The 21,779-nt window shown below is 37.0% G+C and overlaps 1 protein-coding gene across 4 annotated transcripts in view; it reads left to right on the top strand.

Annotated features, from left to right (window-relative positions):
• The first annotated feature begins 6,141 nt into the window (after positions 1-6,141).
• LOC133521345 (beta-galactosidase-like) overlaps positions 6,142-21,779 on the top strand; it is a 28,870-nt gene continuing 13,232 nt past the window's right edge. Inside the window, exons 1-2 of one of the 4 annotated variants that reach the window (XM_061856260.1) lie at positions 6,142-6,342; positions 14,553-14,729. In XM_061856260.1, coding sequence (XP_061712244.1) covers positions 14,559-14,729 — 171 coding nt within the window. In that variant the 5' untranslated portion in view covers positions 6,142-6,342; positions 14,553-14,558. Of the gene's footprint in view, positions 6,355-10,042; positions 10,067-14,552; positions 14,730-21,779 lie in introns of those variants that run through there. The other 3 variants (XM_061856258.1, XM_061856257.1, XM_061856259.1) reach the window with 3 other exon arrangements.

The following is a 21,779-nucleotide window of genomic DNA, read 5'->3' as shown; positions in this document are numbered from 1 at the left end:
AGATAATATTTTGGTGCGTGTACTCACTGTAAATATTAAAACATTTTTTTTTACATTTTTTTTATGTATTAGTATTCTATTTATTGACAATAACAATATACATAATGGATATATACAGATGATTACTATAACTAGCTTATATCTAAAATAGGCCCTTGAGGCATTGTACCAAGGATGCTGGCGGCATTTCCTCGTTGTATCGTAATACTGATACGTTGTGCGAGGAAGCCGCCAGCTCTTCGGTCACCAGTTACGTCAACCAGACGTTTCGCGATTTCTCCAAAAAACTTGTGCGCGCTGGGACCCCATGGACCTAGAGTTTCAACGCCAAAAGGTACAAAATGGTACTCTCTACCGAGGCTCTTATATTTATTACGTTTCAAAATTTCGGCGCTTTCCGCCGCTGCGCCCGCTTTTACATTAGTCCGTTGGAGGTGGGACGGTGCCAGTGTGTCTACGCAGGTAGCATCCCACACTAACATCCGTCCCAAGCTCCAAGGAACCAAGGACACCCCATCAGGCCTCTTGCCATCATCCCTGATAATGCCAGTTGGCTCAAGAAGAGCAGGCACATTGATGGTGGCAAGAGATCGACGAATTATGTCATTAAGCGACGCATGTCTTGAAAAACGACCTGCACTTTTTTGACAAGATAATCCGTGGTGTCCCAGTCGGTCCACGTCCGTGCCACAAGAGCATATATGTGGCGTACATACCGAATTATTTTTACATTAATTAATTTTTATATTATTTTTACATTAATTGTTGTTTTACGATACAAAAATAAGTACTTATTTAGCTGCCTCACGTCAAGTATAAAAAAAATTGTGTTTCACTCGGAGGCAAAGTTTGTTTCACCCTGTTGCCTTGAAATTTCCGCAACGCTAAAGATTCCACTTCTCGAACCACTCGCTACGCTCTTGGTTCAATTTTGGGATCTTCCGCTTGCTCGGGTATCAATATTAGCACAAGCCACCAGCGGTTAAACGAAAACTTTGCCCCCTTGTAAAACAGAAAAACAATTACCTCACCAACGCAAGGAAAAGACTAACTAGATTTGCAATACCAAAAAAATCAAAACAAATCAAATCCACATGAAAGTAATAAAAAAAAGTTAAAATCAAAAGCGTGTGCGCGTGCGCGCGCGTTTGCGTGTGTGTGTGCGTGTGCGTTTGCGAGTGCGTGTGCGAGTGCGAGTGCGAGTGCGTGTGCGTGTGTGTGTGTGGGGGGGGGGGGGGGGGGCTTCATCAACCAATTTTTTTTTATTATGTTACTGTTTACATATATGATACCTAACTACTAATAGCCCCCGTTTAAGGCAGCTTATTGTGATGGTCAGCTACGGAACCCGAAATTGAACATGGCCCGACATGCTCTTGGTAAGTTCTAGGGCTTGCGGTCGTGTCCAGGTTTCGTACGCGGTTTTCTGGCCCGTTCCGCGCGTCTATAAACAATTGGGAAACGTGTAGGTATTTTAGATCCATTTCCACGGATAAACATGTATTCGAAGAAACGGATCTTGTTTACATGCGCCTCCAGAGACGTCCTTGACGGCTAGCGTATAGAAATCGTGGTGCACTATAAATGGGGACAAAAGAATCATTAAGTTTCGATCATATTTCACCTTATTCCGTGGTCTATGGAGTCGAAATTCAATAAACAGTTAACCGGACCCTTTTCTGAGCAGGTAGTTCTTACTTACAATAAGTACCTATCCTTACTTATGAAAGTAGAATTTCATATAAGACTTGAAATACTAGTACTGATTTTATTATTTTATTATTTTGATTGAAAGAAATACATACTTAAAAATAAATTTTATTTTATTTAATCATAACCCATTCAGTAGGTATAAATAAGAAGTAAAAGAAGGTTCAAAATTGGCGATACATATTTATAAAAAAGAACTTATTTTTAACTCTTTTCTTAATTTTTTGTTTAATTTGAAAAAGGCACCATGCTGCAGGGGATTAGAGGGGGTTATAGATCTAGGTTGTAAGTTTTGTATAGGTAAATAATTTAATTATAAATAAAATTTGAAAACGACTAAAATAAATATGAGATTGTATTTTAACAAAAAAACACTTTTTCATCAATTTGATAAAACTTGCAATTTTTGTGATAAAACCTAATACTTCTGTCTGTAGATACATTTTTAAACATTAAAAATATTACTTTATTTATCAAAAGAATAGGTATTAAGTACATAAATAAAATACTACATAATATTTAATTTAATTTTCATAATATACAATTTTTTTTTTTTTCTAAATTTTCTGATTTTAAAACTCCCTCGCCTTGGTGATAAAATCCATTTCAGCCAACTAAAGGACCGTTCTAAATCTACTGTAGTATTCGGGCCAAATTTAAATAATTCATAATTACTATGAATTACTTCTGTACTACGCAGTTCCACTTCTTTTCCAGATATCAAATTATTTAAGATTTTTAAAGTTGAAACGCCAACGTTTTTCTTCAACACGTTCGGCTATTTTTTGTGAATAACTTTACCTTGAGGATGTAAACGTAATCTTGACAAGTGCACTTTCAACTTTTGGACGATATTTAAACTGGCTTCGAGGCTTAAATTTTGGTTTTGTAATTGTTTTATGGCCGCAGCCTGCGGCTGTCGGGAATTACCACCCTCGTATCCAAAAAATCACTTACCCCCCCTCGTTGCACAATGTACTATTGTAAGTATAAAATTACTTTGTTTTGTTGAAGCTTATGATAATAAATATAATTAATGTAGATAAAACAGTGTATGTAACTGTACATAATTAAATTAGGCATTCAAACATTCGTTTCATAAATCCGCAGTCGTATTTTAATGCCTTTCATTATGTAGCAGTCACATAAACTACTCTTATAATACTACAGTGCACATTCATCCGTAAAATTCAATTATCGTACATTATTTTAATTTACATAATATTACATCATAAAAGTAGTAAACATGGACGCAAATTAAATAATGGTTTGCGGCATTCTAAATTAGTACCTACAAATAGAACCGCCTAGGTGACGACAGCGATTTATCTAAAAGCTTCATTTTATAGTTGAGGTGATCTATGCTTTTGGTACATCTTCCTGATCTCATATGACACAAGATACAAGATCCAGAGTTAAGAGGAAAAGGGACGGCCGCTTCTCCATACAAATGTAGTCTCCATATATCCATCCATCCATATATCTCCATGTATTTAATATGGATTAAATATTTTAACATAGTTTGTTGTATATTACCAATAGCTATGCCTCTACGTATGACTTTTTTCCATTTTTAATTATTGTAAAAATTAGGAGAAAGAAACAGTTTTCATACGAATTTTGAAATGATCCGTACCTTCATACAATACAATAACCCGTACCTACAAGCAAAAGAGCATATGTCTTGGCGGCACGTAATTTATGTCGTTTTATATTTATTTTACATGTCAATATATTAATATTATTGTGGTGTAAGTGGGCCTTTGAGTGCCACACTGCCACATCGACCAGCATTGATCTATTGTAGCGGCCCTCTAAAGTTCATTACTATATTTTTACAATGCATCTTAAAAATACTCTTTATTGGCTTAACTGATCATATTTAAAATAATTTTCGTGGAAAGTATTTATTAAGCTTTATTATCCAGAAAATTATATGGCACCATCAATTTTTAATATTTAACAAATTTAACTCATATCAGTAAAAGAATAAGGATCAGAGTCAAATGGCGTTCTAAATTATTAAATAATGTCGATAGATTTACGTCGCTACAAATTTTCTTTGACAATACACCTCTATTTCAAATTCTCTTTGGCATAGCTATCCAACGGGGCAATGCGGCCAGCTTTCTGGGCACTACAGAGCGACTTCGACATAGGATTTTTTTTTCATAGATAAGTTTTTCATTTAATTGTTTTTATTATGTTTTACATAATTGGTTTGTGTAGTGATAAAAAAAAAATATATATATTTTTTTTAAAGAGTTATCTTAATGATGTGCCACATATTGTTTATAACATACGGACAGACAAACGAACATGACGAAACTATCAGGGTTCCGTTTTTACCATTTTCGCTACGATACCCGAAAAAAAGACATTTCAATCGAATTAAAAAAAATCTGTCGTTGGTTTTTTAAGATACGCTCTTTTCTTGAAGGTCGTATCGGTCCGAAAATACCACAGGCGACATCGACAGTTTAGGTGTGCGAGGCAAGAAGTTTCTGAAGAAACACACAGTTGAGCACTGCCAACCATCTAAGTGGTGAAGATGGAAATGTTACCGCGTAGGGCGATGGCAAAAAGAAGCGGCAGGGCGTTAATCCGAAGAATTCCTCGGAGCACTCTCCGTTATATACATGCGATACAGAATGCAGAGCGAGGCTACATCTGTACGTAGTGCCAAGGAGTCAAGCCGATCCGAAATACGCTGACAGTCGACAATTCGAGTCGCTCTTCGTTGGATGAGGACCAGAGGGAGAAGCTGGTACTGGGGTCCCCTGCCCATAGATGAGAACATGAGAACAGTATTCCATATCTGCGACACGGCTGCCGGCGGCTTATCCTCTCTCTACTATTCTATGCTCTGAGATTTTAGCAAATACTCCACTCCACTCCATTAATAAGGGCTATCGGTCTATAATTTTGCGGATTTTATTTGTCACCTTTTTTATGCAATGGTTTTAGTTATAGTCATTTTTAAGATATCCGGATAAATGACAACACTGATGGATAAGTTGATAATGTAGCTTAAATGTTTATCTATAATGTCACTAACATGGTATATATGATACTTAAAGTTGTCATAACCAACGCTCTTTTTATGTTGTGTTGATTGATCTAACTTCCTGTGCTGTTGTTGGCGTCATAAATATGGATTGAGGATTCAAATCTATTTTTGTGTGTACTGGTTCACTTTGAAAATATATATTAGGCGTATGTATAAAATTATCGTTAAGTGTATTAGCTATTTCTATAGGATCAGTTAGAACTTGATTGTGTAGCTTAATTTTCGAGATGCTTTCTTTTGGTAAATTCATTTTACAGGTGTTTATAACTTGCCGCCATGTATTTCATGCCTTATTATTCTGTAGATGCATTTATTTTGTGCTTTTTTGGGTTAATCTTATCCTCCAAGGTTAATCTAATAATTTTTCTATATTGGCGCATGTAGTTTTTTAAAAATGTCTGTAAAGCTCTCTGTTTTTTGCTACACACTTGAATTCCATGTGAAATCCATTTAACTCATTTATTATTTTGAGTAGGTAGTAGCAATTTTCTTATAGAAACAAAGATTGTTAGTAAACGAAAGGTTTCTAAAAATGACTCGTATGCTAAATTCGGATCACACGTATTGAAATATGTATCAGAAAAAGAATAATCATATTTTTCATTTTTCCAAAATAGTATAATGAACGCGATGCTTATTATATATAACTCAGTAGTACCTAATAAAAAACGCCCCAAAGGTTCCGATATTATACTTTTAATTTTTTTTTCACTAAGCGATCGACTCATACTTATATTAATTTACTGTACTTTTTGAAATTGTAGACGCAGTAATTTTGGAGATATGTGGGTAGCATTAAGAGTCCGCAGCAAGTTCAGCCGAATTTCACCTTGAATTGTTATGAAACTTTGTATATATAATGGCATGAGGTATATCTATGCCTGTAATTAAGTTTTATAATTATGCTCCAACATATAAAACAAACGAAATAAAGCATTTCTGTATTACTGCATGAAAAATTTAAATTCCCTGTGTTTTTTTCTATGGTATCTGAAGCTACATAGTTAAACTAATTACAGGCATAGATATACTTTATCCTATTATAAGTAGAAAGTTTCAGAACAATCTAGCAAGCCGTTTTAAAATGAGAGTGTAACTAAGTTTGTATGGAGAACCGAGCTTGCTGCAGACACTTCATGTAAATGTAATATGTTGTTTTTCAAGAAATAAACAGTCTAGGTACTATCTATTCATTAATTAAATTACCGAATTGAGAGAATTGACAATAATTTACTGTAGTAAATTTATTAACAGGCCTGGGCAGTTCAGGACCTGCACACGAATAAAACAAAATGACGCAGCCACTATAGTTACCTACTTGCTACGTAATTAACTATTAAACGAGTGTAATGAGTATGAATCGGGGAGTAACTCGTAGTGAGGCGCAACAGGCGGTCGTGTCCGGTCGATCTACATGTATATAAAAGTCGCTCGTATCACATTCGGGTTACCTTTGTATTCGTATCAAGCGGGTGCCTACCTAACTGATCTCACATAGTTCAAGTGAGTGCGAGCGCTGCCCAGACGCAGGTCGAAGCCGACGGGGTCATTGTCATCGATCGGTAAGACGTGAGGTAACTTAAAACTTTGATAATTATTATGTTAATGACCTGTTGCTTCTTACTTAATCTTTGTTTTTATATTCCAATTACAGGATGGGCAAATAAGAGTGATGATACACTTTGTTTTTAAATTTTATTTATATTAAGTGCAAAAGTTATTAAATATTTTTCATAAATATATTTATTATTCAGGGTTCGAAATTATATATGGAATATATAATTTCGAACCCTGCAGCAGCAAGCATTTTTTTCTCAAATGTTTGTGTTTGCTTGATTAATATCGAGAAAAATTGGAAATTCCCCAAATTTTGCAGCTCTTGACTTATCACTGTGGGGCTATCTAAAATTACGTATGTATCCTAGCAAGCTGATGAAATTTAAACGGTTAAAACCGACTATACAATACAAATTTACTAAGATATATAACGCCGAAAATGTGCGAAAATATGCTGAAAATTGCGATGATAAGGGCTTACATGTGCCTGCTGTTAGAGGTGGATATATATCAGACATTATGCTCCGCATGTATTTGCCGACCCTGAATAATATATTTTTAAAACAATACTTAATAATCTTTGAATTTAATGTATATAGTTAAAATTTAAAAACAAAAAGCGGCCAAGTGCGAGTCGGACTAGCCCATGAAGGGTTCCTTTATGACGTATTAAAAAAAAGATCTCGTTCAACATTTTACCACTTTGGACACACATTTTACCACTTTGGTAGTGTCTCTCGCGCAAACTATTCACTTTAGAAAAAAAATATATTAGGAACCTAAATATCATTTTTGAAGACCTATCCATAGATACCCCACACGTATGGGTTTGACGAAAAAAAAATTTTTTTTTAATTTTATGACGTATTAAAAAAAACTACTCACTAGATCTCGTTCAAACCAATTTTCGTTAGAAGTTTGCATCGTAATGTATATCATATATGTTTTTAGATTTTTCATTCTGTTATTTTAGAAGTTACAGGGGGGGGGACACACTTTTTTTCACTTTGGAAGGTTCTCTCGCGCAAACTATTCAGTTTAGAAAAAAATGATATTAGAAACTTTAATATCATTTTTGAAGACCTATCCATAGATACCCCACATGTATGGGTAAGATGAAATTTTTTTTTTTTTTTAATTTCATGACGTATTAAAAAAAACTACTTACTAGATCTCGTCTAAACCAATTTTCGGTGGAAGTTTGCATGGCAATGTATATCATATATTTTTTTTAGATTTTTCATTCTGTTATTTTAGAAGTTACGGGGGGGGGGGGACACACATTTTACCACTTTGGAAGTGTCTCTCGCGCAAACTATTCATTTTAGAAAAAAATGATATTAGAAACCTCAATATCATTTTTGAAGATCTATCCATAGATACCCCACACGTATGGGTTTGATGAAAAAAGATTTTTTGAGTTTCAGTTCTAAGTATGGGGAACCCCCAAAATTTATTGTTTTTTTTCTATTTTTTTATGAAAATCTTAATGCGGTTCATAGAATACATCCACTTACTAAGTTTGAACAGTACAGCTCTTATAGTTTCGGAAAAAAGTAGCTGTGACAGAATCGGACAGACAGACGGACATGACGAATCTATAAGGGTTCCGTTTTTTGCCATTTGGCTACGGAACCCTAAAAAGTATACTTCTTGTTTGCCCACCCTGTCACCCTGTCACTCTGTCTGTATGTGTTGGCAGTTAGATTGGCGTGTTCTAAATTCAATTGTGTCCTGTTTTTGTAACAATTTTATACTAAAACGACATAAATCAAAACATTTAATTGGTTGTTTAGTATCTGGAATATAAAAACAAAGCTTACCTATAATTTATCTTGCATCTTAGTCCTAATAGAAACTTGTGCACTTTTCATATACCTACCTACATAGAGGCAGTGCAAGTGTTTTTGTAAAAGTCAAATTTCTATGAAATTATGACGTTTATTTAACACTTTCACAGGCTAGGCTATCAAAATCGTTGCCAACTTAGCTTGGTCTGACTCTAAATATCAATTTCCATACAGGAAAGATATGTTTATTTGTTACTGACAGGTGGATTTCACCAATTGAAGTGTGCTAGTACCTACACCTTTGTCATCACTCATATAAAGTTCTTATTTATAGTCGTTATAAAAGGCAAGGACTAAATTAATATAAAGCCATCTGTAAAGTTTAACTCGAAATAATTGTATTGTACGATGTTTAAAATATAACATTATAATTTGGCTTTAAGGAAAAACAACATTAATATGATAACCGTATGTATATTAGTATAATAATTACAGTTAAAAATTTGCGTGGTGCTTAAAATTCTGATGCAATTATTTTTGACTAATTGTTTACCTCAACTGTAATATTTTTTCACCGTTCAATTCATCGGAATCGTTTTCGATAATATCTATATAAAGGTTATCAGGAAGAAAATGCTCGTCAGCGATAGTCTACTCTTTATCTTGCATTTTTTGCGGGCCAGACTCAATACTGAGTAAGAATGACATAAATTTTAAGCAATGACATTAAGTATGGTCGAGTTCACAAACATATTTACAAGGAAACGTTCTAGAATAGTTATTTGTCTTACAAGGGGGCAAAATGTTCTTTAACCCCTCGTGCTAAAATTTATATTCGAGGAAACAAAAGCTTGAACGAAAACTTGAACCACGAGCGAAAAATGGAATCTTGAGAGTTCCGGAATTTCAAGGCATGAGAGTTAAACAAACTTTGCTCCCGAAATAACAACACCTTTTACTTCTCATGCTCGTAAAATTGACATTTAAGTCGCTTGTAAGCGACATAAAATTGCTTATTATGCTATAGAGCATAAAGTAAAATGATTATTACGACCCTTAGCCAGCCACGCCAGCGCGCCCCGCGCCCTCGACCGGCCCCAGTATGATTTTCATTAGTCTTGAACAAATACGGTAAAATAACCTAAAAAAAATTGAAATTTTTGTAAATTTTCAACGCAATCGAAGTGAACTCAGAAATAAATGTCCATTTTTATCCTCGAATAAATTGCTTTGCAAATGGATCGCTTTATGCCCTTGTTGTACAATCTACTATTGTTATTTATCTTTTGCTCTTCGTTCACAGCATAGTTAACATTACTAGGTACGAACTTACTTTGGTGCAGGAAAACATTCCGGAGTATTTAATTTTTCACCACAGCAACTGGTAAAGGCCCTCTTCATTGTTCAAAAACTAATGAGAAAGTAGCATTTTATCCACATATGTGGGGCAAAGTAGTAGCTGCAAATTTTGAGTTGTTTCTTTATATTAGCTGGTAGAATTGACATTTAAATTATGATTTCGAATGATAATTTTTTTATTACGTTCATTTGGATTAGGTTTGATTTTTTTGGTTCTTCATAGTTAGAATTTTCCTCGCGTTGGTGTGGTGAAAATTTTTGTTTCACCCGACGGCAAAATTTGTTTAACCCTCGTGCCTTTAAACCCTTACTACGCTCAAGATTCCACTTCCCGAACCCTCGCTATGCTCTTGGTTCAATTTTGGAATCTTTTGCTTGCTCAGGTATCAATATAAACACGAACCGTTTTAACAACAACTTTGCCCCCTAGTAAAACAAATAACTATTATAAAATCATAAGGCAGTCACTTTAATGTATATTATTGTTATTACAGTTCTCGATAACGTCTCTATCGGGCGAAATAACACAAGCGGTTTTCCATAAAAAAATACAAGTTACTTAATCAACACTGAAACATACGTAAGTAAATATATGAGTCACAAAACAAATTTGACGACCAGTCTGGCGTAGTGGGTGGGACCCTGCCTATGATGCCGATGGTCCCGGGTCCGAATCCCGGTAAGGGCATTTATTTGTGTGATGAACACAGATACTTGGTCCCGAGTCATGAGTGTTTTCTATGTACATACGAGTATATAAGTATGTATTTAATTATACACTGTGTTTTTATTGAATTCCGTTAACTTCGGGGTATCAGTAAGAACATTAAGGGAAACTAAATGGCATAATTAATTACAAAAAAACACTTTCTTAATTATTTTTTTCATTATTATTTTTATAAAAAGTAATCAAATGTTGCATATAGCGTTGTTGTAACACGGGCATTACATTTAACTCAACCAAAAAATTGAAAACTGTGACATCACTATCATTCCGAACATCAATCGTCCGAAATAGTATTTACGTTTAGTCGCAAATGTGTTATCTCGTACTAAACACTAATCAATATGCAAACAGGCCCTAAGGCCTGTTTGCATATCGATTACTGTGACAATTAAATATACATTATCTCCGAAATGGAGTTAATTAGAATACCGGTGTCTTTGAGAAAGTTTCTTAATTTAAGCTCAGGGATGCACACTATGCATATGGTCGCCTAGTACCCATAGTACAAGCTTTGCTTCGTGTGGGGCTAGGTCGATTTATGTATGATTGTCCCCAAATATTTATAATTTTATTTATTATTTAAATAAACCACTAAGAAATGCTGATTGGACACTATGAGTAAGAATGATAGAAGTTAAATGATACCTATCACAGTAGGTACCCACAAGGAAAATGGTTTATGAACATTTAAATGTTTACGTTCGAAATTTCTTACTATCTTGGATGCATGTGACACAGAGGGAATCCATATATTTAAGAGATATAAGAAATATGCATATATTTTGTTGTACATATTTTTTATGTATAGATTTTTTGTGCGTATTTGAATAAGGCCCTGAACGGTTTAAATTTGTCAGACTAGAACTAGAAGACACTGCAAATAATATCTAACATAACCTTCTAATAAGAGGGTGATGGATCAATTTTGATGTATTTTTTTTTCATAACTGACTAGATAAATAGGTCCTACAAAGTTAGAGGTACTGGGTTTAAATCCTAGGTTTGATTATTTATGTGATTAGCAAATATGTATTTGTTCCTACATAGTCATTAGTAGGTACAGTTGAGTTCAGAAACATCTTCACAAGCAAACGTTCCAAGAATATATTTACACTCCTCTAAGGCATACCTAGATAATAAGGTTACCTGTTACCTGTTAAATATATTTTTCAACACACTTGCTCAAAACGACGTTTTTATTCCACCGATTTTTGGCTCATAATCCTAGATATTAAACGCGCGTGCTTTTTCAGTATATTATAACACTTGGGCTTTTTCATTATATTATCCGACTGAGTTAAGAAGAAAGTAACTGATTGCAAATAATATGCATGGAACTGGAGCCTTAATTTGGTCGAGTAATATTTTTTTTTAACCAACTACTCAAATCAAAAATGTGAATGTGATGTGATGTGATGTGATGTGATGTGTGTGTGTGTGTGTGTGTGTGTGTGTGTGTGTGTGCGTGCGTGCGTGCGTGCGTGCGTGCGTGCGTGCGTGCGTGCGTGCGTGCGTGCGTGCGTGTGTGTGAATGTGGTTTCAAATGTTAGTTCAAAGAGGTTTTATCACACCAAACATAATTTATAGATTAAATTATCTCGTAAATTACTTTAATGAATCAACATAAGTAACATTTCATCGATTTTATCTCCATCCGTCGAAAAGAAATAAGAAAATATTAGCTTTTTTAATTTTTTTTCATTGGCTGTTTGGCGAATTCGTGCGCGTTTTGCCTTGCGCGCGCATTGGAATCGTGCGTAAAAAAAAATAACGCACCAGCCATTTTCCGTATCTGTCATAAAATTGGACTAGTTTTGCATGTTTTTAGTTTATATATTTTTTTATTTTTATTTATTTAATATTTAATATATATATACAGCATTACAGTCGAGACCAAAGCACTGTACAATTCAGATTATATGATAGGATTACATACTAGGAAAAACAGATCACAATCAACTTTCGTCCATCACCTCGCAATACCGCAGACACATCTGATACACAGCCGTCCATCGACTTGCAAACATATCACAATCTGGTGCCCATGACATCCCTTCTGTCAGAACATGTCATTTTCAATCATTGAAAATGAATAACACATAAAATTGACGCTGCCAGTAATACTAATAGAGGCAAGAGCCGAGAACGATAGCTTTTTACCATCAAATTCGGGTGAAAAATAATTGGCGGCATATAAAACTTTTATTCAATGGAAAATCAGCAAAAACGCCCAGTCTTTCTTGGAAAACGTGTTGCAGTAGCTTATTCCAATGAACTGGTGAATAAGTGCCTACAAGCCCAGCAAAGCTTTTTTGTTAAAACTGTAAACCACCATTTTGAAAATTGTAGGTACCTTTACTGTTTTGACAAAAAAAAACTGATTTATTAGTTTTGTTTTTTCCTCGCAAGTGTGTTGAAAAACGTCGCATGAAACGCGTGTGCATTGGTCACTACCCACATCGGCTTTCTTATTGCCCGCTCGCTTACAGCTCGCGCGCACAATATCGCCTCGTGTGTAATGACCAACTTAACGCCTGTTCGTGAAGCCTCATGTTAGCTGGTAGATTTGACGTTTAAGTGATAATGTTAAATGATAAATAACGTTTTCATCTCTCCTATTCGGAAAGTGTGATTTTCATGGGCAGATAGCCGGGTGGAAAATAGCTTTTCCCACCCTAGGGTGGAAATTATTATTTTTGTAAGTTATGATGAGCAAGCTTATAGGGAGCGTGCATGAACTGTAGGAGGCAGCACAGGAGTCGTCAGATTTTTGGCGCGAGGCGTAAATGTGATTTTCATGAGCAGATAGCCGGGTGGAAAATAGCTTTTCCCACCCTAGGGTGGAAATTATTATTTTTGTAAGTTATGATGAGCAAGCTTATAGGGAGCGTGCATGAACTGTAGGAGGCAGCACAGGAGTCGTCAGATTTTAGGCGCGAGGCGTAAATGTGATGATTATTGTTCCGATGTAGCCCACAAGATGGCAGAATCTACGATGTACCAGAAAACACGTGACGTGTACATGTAAATGTTTATTGTTCCGATTTAGGCCACAAGATGGCAGACCCTCCAACGCGCACGGCCCCTATGCTATATAAAATAGACCCGTGTCTGTACCTCCATTCATTTAAGGCGGTACAGACACCTATTGCTATCTCTTTCTGTCTCTTGAAAAAAGCTATTCTAATAATTCTACTATTCCCCTCATTCATGGTTTTACAAACACCTATTGCTATCTCTTTCTGTCTTAAAAAATAGGTATTAAAATGACTGAAACCATAGACAATCTAGCAATTGATGAATGAAATGATTGAATAATGGGTTTTATAGACTGAATTCGTACCCAATTTATCGGGATTGTAGCAAAAATCGTCTGCGATTTCTTGCATGTGTTTTGTTTGTTGTCTATCGAGTAGAGCCCATTACACTGAAACTTTTTAATTGGAAACAAAATCATAGAAAAGGCGGGAATAACGGATAAAACAAGATTTTTTTTCAGTTCTGAATAAAAATGGATTTATCGTGCGATTCCAGCGACGAAGAAATTAATTCAACTCCCGCATCGATAAAAGTAGAGGCGAAAACGGCGATCGATAGTTTGTTACTGGAATGTTCTAAGGAGAGATACATGAAGGCATACGACTACTTTTTAAACTGGAGAAGCGCTAAGAAAGTAAAGTCGCTGTCGGAAACCGTGTTTCTGGCATATTTCGCAAAAATATCGAAGACATTAAAACCATCTACACTTTGGAGCACGTATACAATGCTTAAATCAACTATTCATAACAAGCGTCAAGTTGATCTCAAGAATTTTAAGAACTAGTTAGCATTTTTAAAAAGACGATCGGAAAACTTTAAAAGCAAGAAATCAAAGATTTTCACTGCTGAAGAGGTTGAGAGATTCTTAAACGACGCTCCTAATGTTGTTAATATACCAAACTATAATTGCGTACTTTTCATGTCCCACTCAAATATAAGATTTCAATTCGATACGCTGTAGTCAACTATAAAAAAATGCCGCCGTCCCATAGAAAATACTAAACGGGGGACGGGCGGGCAACGGGCGGGCAACGGGCTTTGCGCGTTTATGTCTTTTGTACTAATTATTTTTCTACTGAGATACTTAACAATTTTCATTAATTATTTAGGTTTTATAGTAAAAAAAGTATTATTTTAGATGACTCGTAGAAAAGTATTGTATACAATAGTGATATAATCAAGCTTTTCAATCTCGTGCCTTACTTAGGCAACTCAGCAAGCTTTGTTGCCTTAACACGGTACTCGACTGAAAAGCTCTCTATTATATCACGATTGTATAAAATACTATTGTGAATTTCAGGGCATTATGCGTTTGCGCGATTGCTGCAGACGCGGCCCGGCGCTATGGCTGTGTTGCGTGTTGTACGGTGTGGCGCAGGCCGAGAGCCCGGTCTCGATGTCATTCGAGCCCTCAGTCGTGCACGTGAGGAGCCCGGGGAGGAACAGGATTCGCTCCGTTGATACATCTTCAGTAAAGGTTAGTAGGTACCTACAAAAAGTAGTGATGATGATGATGATTCATCACTACTTTTTAAAATAGATCGGAAATCAACCGATTACAGTGTAATTAATAGCACCCTCGATGATGTAATTAACTGGTTTACTATTAATAATTTGCTTCTTAATGGTAAGAAAACCAAATGTATTCGATTTTCTTTGCCGAATGTTAAACCAGTCGAGACTAAGATACTTTTGAATAATGAATGCTTAGAGATGGTAGAAGCACTGTTTCCTGGTTTAACATTGGACAAAAATCTACAATGGAGTCCTTATATAAGAACGCTAGCATTTGCTATTAAGTATTTAGTTATTTAAATTAAGTTCGGCCGCTTACGCTGTTAGGAGAATCAGACAATTGACCAATGTTGAGACAGCTCGCCTTGTCTATTATAGTTATTTTCATAGTGTAATGTCATATAGTATTCTGGTTTGGGGCAAAGCAGCTGACATACAGACTATATTTGTCTTACAAAAGAGAGCCATTCGTTCTATATATAAGAACTTTTCAAAGAAATTAATATTTTAACTGTAGCTTCCCAATACAGATATGTTATTAAGAATCTAGACTCCTTCACTAAGAATTCAGATGTCCATAACTATAGCACTAGAAATAAAAATAAGCTTTCTATCAGAAAGTTTCGTGTCCACAAAGTACAAATGTCATTCGTTGGACAATGCATTCATTTTTATAACGAGTTACCTGACGATAAGTCCCCAATCCGCATTGGGCTAGCGTGGGGACTATAGCCCGAGCCCTCTCGAGCCCAGCAGTGGGACGTATATAGGCTGAATTATTATTACCTGATGATGCTTTAAGGTTACCCTTGCCAGCTCTTAAGAATTACTTAAAAAGTCATTGATATTGAAGGCTTATTATAGAGTCGAGGATTACTTGACAGACAAACATGCATGGTCCAAACCAGAAACTGTAAAAACAAGTAGCAATTAAAATCATTGTATTATGTGTATATGTGAAATCATTGTATTGCTCACGTAAGATAGCACATCGAATATTTTTTGTAGGTATAGCAATCTGTCAGATTTATATAATGTATATTCTCATTTCTTTATTAATTTTATTTTTCTTTTCCTTGTGCAAGAATTCGATGTTTTCTGAAAGAGCTAGTATTTGTATGGTTAATATGACATATATATTATATATATATATATATGAAGAAGCATCAGGAGGCTCGGCGGAACGTTTGTCAACATTTAGTGACACATCACGAGTGTTGGCATCATCGCTTTCATCGTTATCAGCCATTGTCGTATAAGGATGGAGAAAACGCGGAAATAAAAGCACGTTCTACACGTTTACGGATCACTGATTTTATTTAAATAAACTTTAGATTAAACTACAATACGATTGACACGATAAAATTAGATTAGGAGCCAATAGGTTAGAACACGTGCACCGCCGTGCGCAGCTGTCAACAGAATGACGGCTGCCGACCGGTCGGCGCCATCTTGCTACCCTATTCGGGGGGGGAAACCCGCTCCTATTTTAATGCTACCTTCAACTTTTCATAACAATCATAACTATCAATGTCAACATAATTTCAAAGGTACCCTAATTTTTATAATAATCAACAATCTTGACATTTTGACGTTTAAACAATCAAAACAAACAATTAGCTGTCAACTGTCAATATGACACTCAATCAACCACGATATTTTGACGTTTAACCAATCACAACAAGTTAGTTTAGAGAATACCTACCATTAATACCAACATTTAACTACTAACATCGTTTACCATGATTTTACGTGCTATTATTAATCAAAACAAACAACTAAATAACAATCATTTGCAAGTAATTCAAAGATAGGGACAAGTGCTGGCGCAATATCAAACGGCGCGCCGTCACGGCCGTCCTGCATATTCACACGTCCTCGTGTGCTGCAGCTGTCTCATCTTCAGTATCTGCAAACGAGTAATAAATACCTAGTGGTTTACACTACGATCCACTCGGTCACCCTGACCATCATATGCCACACAAGAAATAAAGTTAAACTCGTGCCACACAGGCCCGTCATTACACAAGGTCATGAGTACCATATAGGATCAGGATGACACACACAGTTATAAGCATACACACAGTATAGGGTCATTAATGCCACACAGGCTAAGTAGTCAGTACCACAAAGGCGAACCATTGCCACACAGGCTCGTCAATGCCACACAGGCTCGTCAATGCCACACAGGCTCGTCAATGCCACACAGGCTCGTCAATGCCACACATGCTCGTCAATGCCACACAGGCGCACCAATGCCACACAGGCGAGTCATTGTCATTACAGAGACCATTAGTGAAATCATAGTAAGCAAAGATATTGTACGTAATAAAGTTACTCACCATCGCCGTCATCGGCACATTCTGTCTCAACTTGGTCAATAGGGATTTCTAACCCAGCGTTTAACTCTAAAGGAACATAGCACTCAGGCATGGCCCGCACGCGATCATGTGCGTATTTGTATGTTCTATTAGAGTTAAGAGCCTTCAGCAGATACCTGTCACCATCCAACAGCTCTACTACCAAATATGGACCTTTAAATTTTGAGTCTAACTTTGTTTGATTACGCTCGTGGTTTTCCAAAAGAACGTAATCACCAACTTTAAACTTTTTAACCTTGGCTTTAGTTTTATCGAACCTGTTCTTTTCGTAAGAAGTGCTAGCCTCTATTTCTCGTGCCGATTGCTCTCTAATAGAATTTAAGTCAATTGCAGTCTCGTCCATTTCTAATGTCATTAGGTCTAAAGGTCTAGCAACCTTTCCTATTAAAAGCTCTAAGGGACTCGCTTTTGTTACCCTACTCATCGTACAATTGATAGCCAGCTGAATATCAGGCAGCGCATCTTGCCAAGACCTATTCCTACTTGTCTCTACAGCTGTTAACATATTTTTGAGCGTAGACATAACTCGCTCTACCTGCCCATTAGCTCGGCTACTACCAGTTGCAACAAGATGTAAATCAACATTATGGGCGTTGCAATAGTCCCTAAAGTCCTTTCCTGAGAAACATCTACCCTGATCAGCAATAACGCGCTGAGGTGCGCCAAACAATGAAACATTGTATTTTAATGCTTTAATCGCACTAGTTGCGTCTATATTTCGTGTATGGTATAAAATCACAAATTTCGTAAAAGCATCTATAGATACGAATACGTATTCTTTCGTATCTTTCTTTCCGCTTAACTTTCCCGTTGCATCCATATGAATGGTGTGCCATGGAATAGTAACTTTGGGGATGGGGTGTAATTCAGCTTGGACCTTTCCGGAGTTACCCTTTGCCACCCTGCAAGTTATGCAATTTTCTACAAATTTCCTAACATACTTGTTCATGTTTGGAAACCAAAAGTGGCAGTAGACTTTTTCTAGGGTCTTTTCCCACCCTAAATGCATGATGTTTTCATGTACGTGATTTATTATGGCCCACTGAAAAGCCCGAGGAACTATGGGCAACCAAATACTTTTATTGTTCCTGTCAACTTTTCGATATAGTAACCCACGCCTAATTTCATACGTTTTAGCAATGTCGCTATCGAGTTCATTTGTTTCAAGTTTAGCTATGATAGATTTTATTTCATCGTCTTTTTGCTGTTCGGCTTGTAGCCAGGTATCTGAAATTTCTGTTAAATTAATTCGTTTCTGTTCGACTCTAGTTATCTGCTCACGGGTTGGCAAAGGATTACGTGAGAAGAAATCTGCGTGACTCATATGTTTGCCCTGCCGGTATTCGATGTCAAAATCAAATGACTGTAGAAAACACCACCACCTATGCACTCGTGGTGTGAGATCGACTTTTGATTTAGATGCTTTGACCGCGTTGCAGTCTGTCACTACTAAAAACTTCTTCCCCTGTAAATAATGACGAAAATGCTTGATAGCGTTGACGATTGCAAGTGTCTCTAGTTCGTAGGAGTGGTAATTTGACTCAGCCATAGAGGTTCGGCGACTGTAATATTCTACGACATGTAATCTACCATCAACTTTTTGCATAAGTATTGCACCATAGCCTTCCGCGCTCGCGTCCGTGTGCAATTCCGTAGGAAGATCCGGGTCGAATATGGTAAGTACAGGTTTGCAAGTAAGAATATCTATGATTTCTCTACGAATTTTTTCAAGCTCGGGTGTCCAGTGAATATTTCCTTTGCCTGACGTAAGACCGTAGAGCGGGGCTGCTTTTTGCGAAAATCCAGGGACAAACTGCCGAAAGTAAGAAGCCAAACCGATAAATTGACGTAGTTGAGTAACAGTTTGAGGAGGTGCCAGTTCAGTTAAAGCTCTAATTTTACGTGGATTTGGTCTTATTTCGCCTGCAGACACCTCAAAGCCCAAAAATTCTACCCTCTCTTTCAGAAAAGCACATTTCTTGATATTTAAGGAGAATCCTGCATCCGTCAAAGCTTTCATTACTAACTGTAACCGCTCAAGTCCTTCCTCAATAGTACGCGATGGAATGATTACGTCATCTAGATAGACGACAGCAAAGGACTCGGTCAACGATCCTAGGGCTTTATTAATGGCTCGTTGGTAAATTGAAGGCGCATTGCGAAGCCCGAAAGGCATGGATAAGTATTCAAATTGGCCTTCGGGTGTGACAAAAGCTGTACGCTCGATAGACTCTTCTTGGACCGGTATCTGATGATATCCACTAGCCATATCTAACGAGGTAAAATAATTAGCTCCGACCAAGCGTTGAATTTGATCTGATATTAATGGTAGAGGATATCTATCAGGCACCGTGTTGTTATTGAGTTCCCGGTAATCGACGCAAAGCCTATCACTTCCGTCTTTCTTTTTAACCAGCAACATGGGACTTGCGAAAGGAGAACTGCTTTCCCGTATTACACCGGCTGATAAAAGCTCTTTAATTTGATTACGTACGACAGTTCTCTCATCTGGACTTAACCGGTAAGGCCTACGTTGAACCGTACGGTTGGGGTCTATCAATTTAATTTCCAGTTGGCCCGTAGTAACCCTACCAGTCGGCGTGCCCTCCACAAAGTATCTAGAATTATTTTCAAGGAGCGAAATCAATTTTTGTCTGTCGCGCCCAGTCATATCACTGTTTATACCTTCAAAACTATTTACTTTTTGCCCTACACTACAGACTGATACTACTTTTGTTTTATTAACCACAAGCTTATGCTCAAAAATCTCAACCGAAAAGCCTGACAAAAGCAAATCTCTACCTATCATAATGTCATCAGTAATATTTTCATCTGGCACCACATGAAACAACAACTCCACCGAATAACCTTGAATAGTTACTGTTGACAAAACTTGGAAGTTGCAATTGATATTTCCATTTAAACCTATCAACGTCACTGCATAATACATTCGTTTGCCAGAGAGTTTACTTGCTAAACTTTCTCTTATTAAAGAGCATTCGGCACCAGAATCGAAACAAAATGAAAACTTCTCACCGGTTTGGTCCATAAGATGATCAGTGGCTGCTTTGATGGTGCAGATGTCCACCCGTCGCTCGACCCGTATATCGCTGGCCTTAGTATCCTTACTAGGGCAGTGTGAAGCGATGTGACCTTGTTCGCCACATTTGAAGCAGGTTGGAGTAATCTTCTTTTTGTTTTCGTTGTCTCCTTTCGATAATTGTGGTGTAGATGTACTTGAACTCTCGGAACGTATGCTAGTGTTGGGGTCACGACTACTGCTTCCTCGACATTCACTAGATATATGGCCTAGCCTGCCACAGTTGTAACATCGTCGTGAGCTATCAGTACGCGGCTTTTTTGCATCCACAAACGAAGTTGTCTTGTCTTGATTAGGAGGTCCTCTTTTTCTAAAAGTATAGGCCATAAGCTCTTGCTGAAGTTTGTTGCGGTTTTCTATTTCAGTGGTAAATGCCACTCTTTGTAATCGAGGCTCTATCTTCGCAGCATGGGCTAGTGTAACAGCGATGGCGATTTGCTCGGTGGTCAAAGACTTCCATCTTGCCAACAAGGCGCTCATAAAGCGACTGGTGTAAGCGGATAAGCATTCACGTTCTTTTGGGCTCTCATTGAATAATCGCCATAAATTTGCGGCAGGAGTTTCAACAAAATCGAATCGGGCGAGAAACAGGTCTTTCAACTGGGGCCAAGTTATTCCAGGAAAACTAGCCTGTGCTAACCACGCTGCTGCGCTTCCTTTGAGTGCTTTGCTTATGGTCATTATGAGATTACCACCCGAAAGGTGTTTATCTTGCAAACATAAGTCCACTGTTTCGCACCACGCACGAGCATCGCTATCCCGAATATCAGGATTAAATTCAGGCAACGAAACTTTTGATTCCGTGACACGTGGTTCTTGTATAGCACGAATTAACTCTGCCAAGTTCCGTTGTTGCATGTCAAAAAGAGATTTCCATCGATCGCACTCATTATTTAGTGAATATTTTTCATTCTGACCTGTAGGCTGCTCTGGAAATGCACGGGGTAATCCCACTTCTGATGAAGAAGCATCAGGAGGCTCGGCGGAACGTTTGTCAACATTTAGTGACACATCACGAGTGTTGGCATCATCGCTTTCATCGTTATCAGCCATTGTCGTATAAGGATGGAGAAAACGCGGAAATAAAAGCACGTTCTACACGTTTACGGATCACTGATTTTATTTAAATAAACTTTAGATTAAACTACAATACGATTGACACGATAAAATTAGATTAGGAGCCAATAGGTTAGAACACGTGCACCGCCGTGCGCAGCTGTCAACAGAATGACGGCTGCCGACCGGTCGGCGCCATCTTGCTACCCTATTCGGGGGGGGAAACCCGCTCCTATTTTAATGCTACCTTCAACTTTTCATAACTATCAATGTCAACATAATTTCAAAGGTACCCTAATTTTTATAATAATCAACAATCTTGACATTTTGACGTTTAAACAATCAAAACAAACAATTAGCTGTCAACTGTCAATATGACACTCAATCAACCACGATATTTTGACGTTTAACCAATCACAACAAGTTAGTTTAGAGAATACCTACCATTAATACCAACATTTAACTACTAACATCG

Source organism: Cydia pomonella, chromosome 9, assembly GCF_033807575.1.
Source record: "Cydia pomonella isolate Wapato2018A chromosome 9, ilCydPomo1, whole genome shotgun sequence".
NCBI lineage: Eukaryota > Metazoa > Arthropoda > Insecta > Lepidoptera > Tortricidae > Cydia > Cydia pomonella.
Note: the sequence above shows the minus strand (reverse complement) of the source record. Positions and strands in the feature narration are given on the sequence as shown.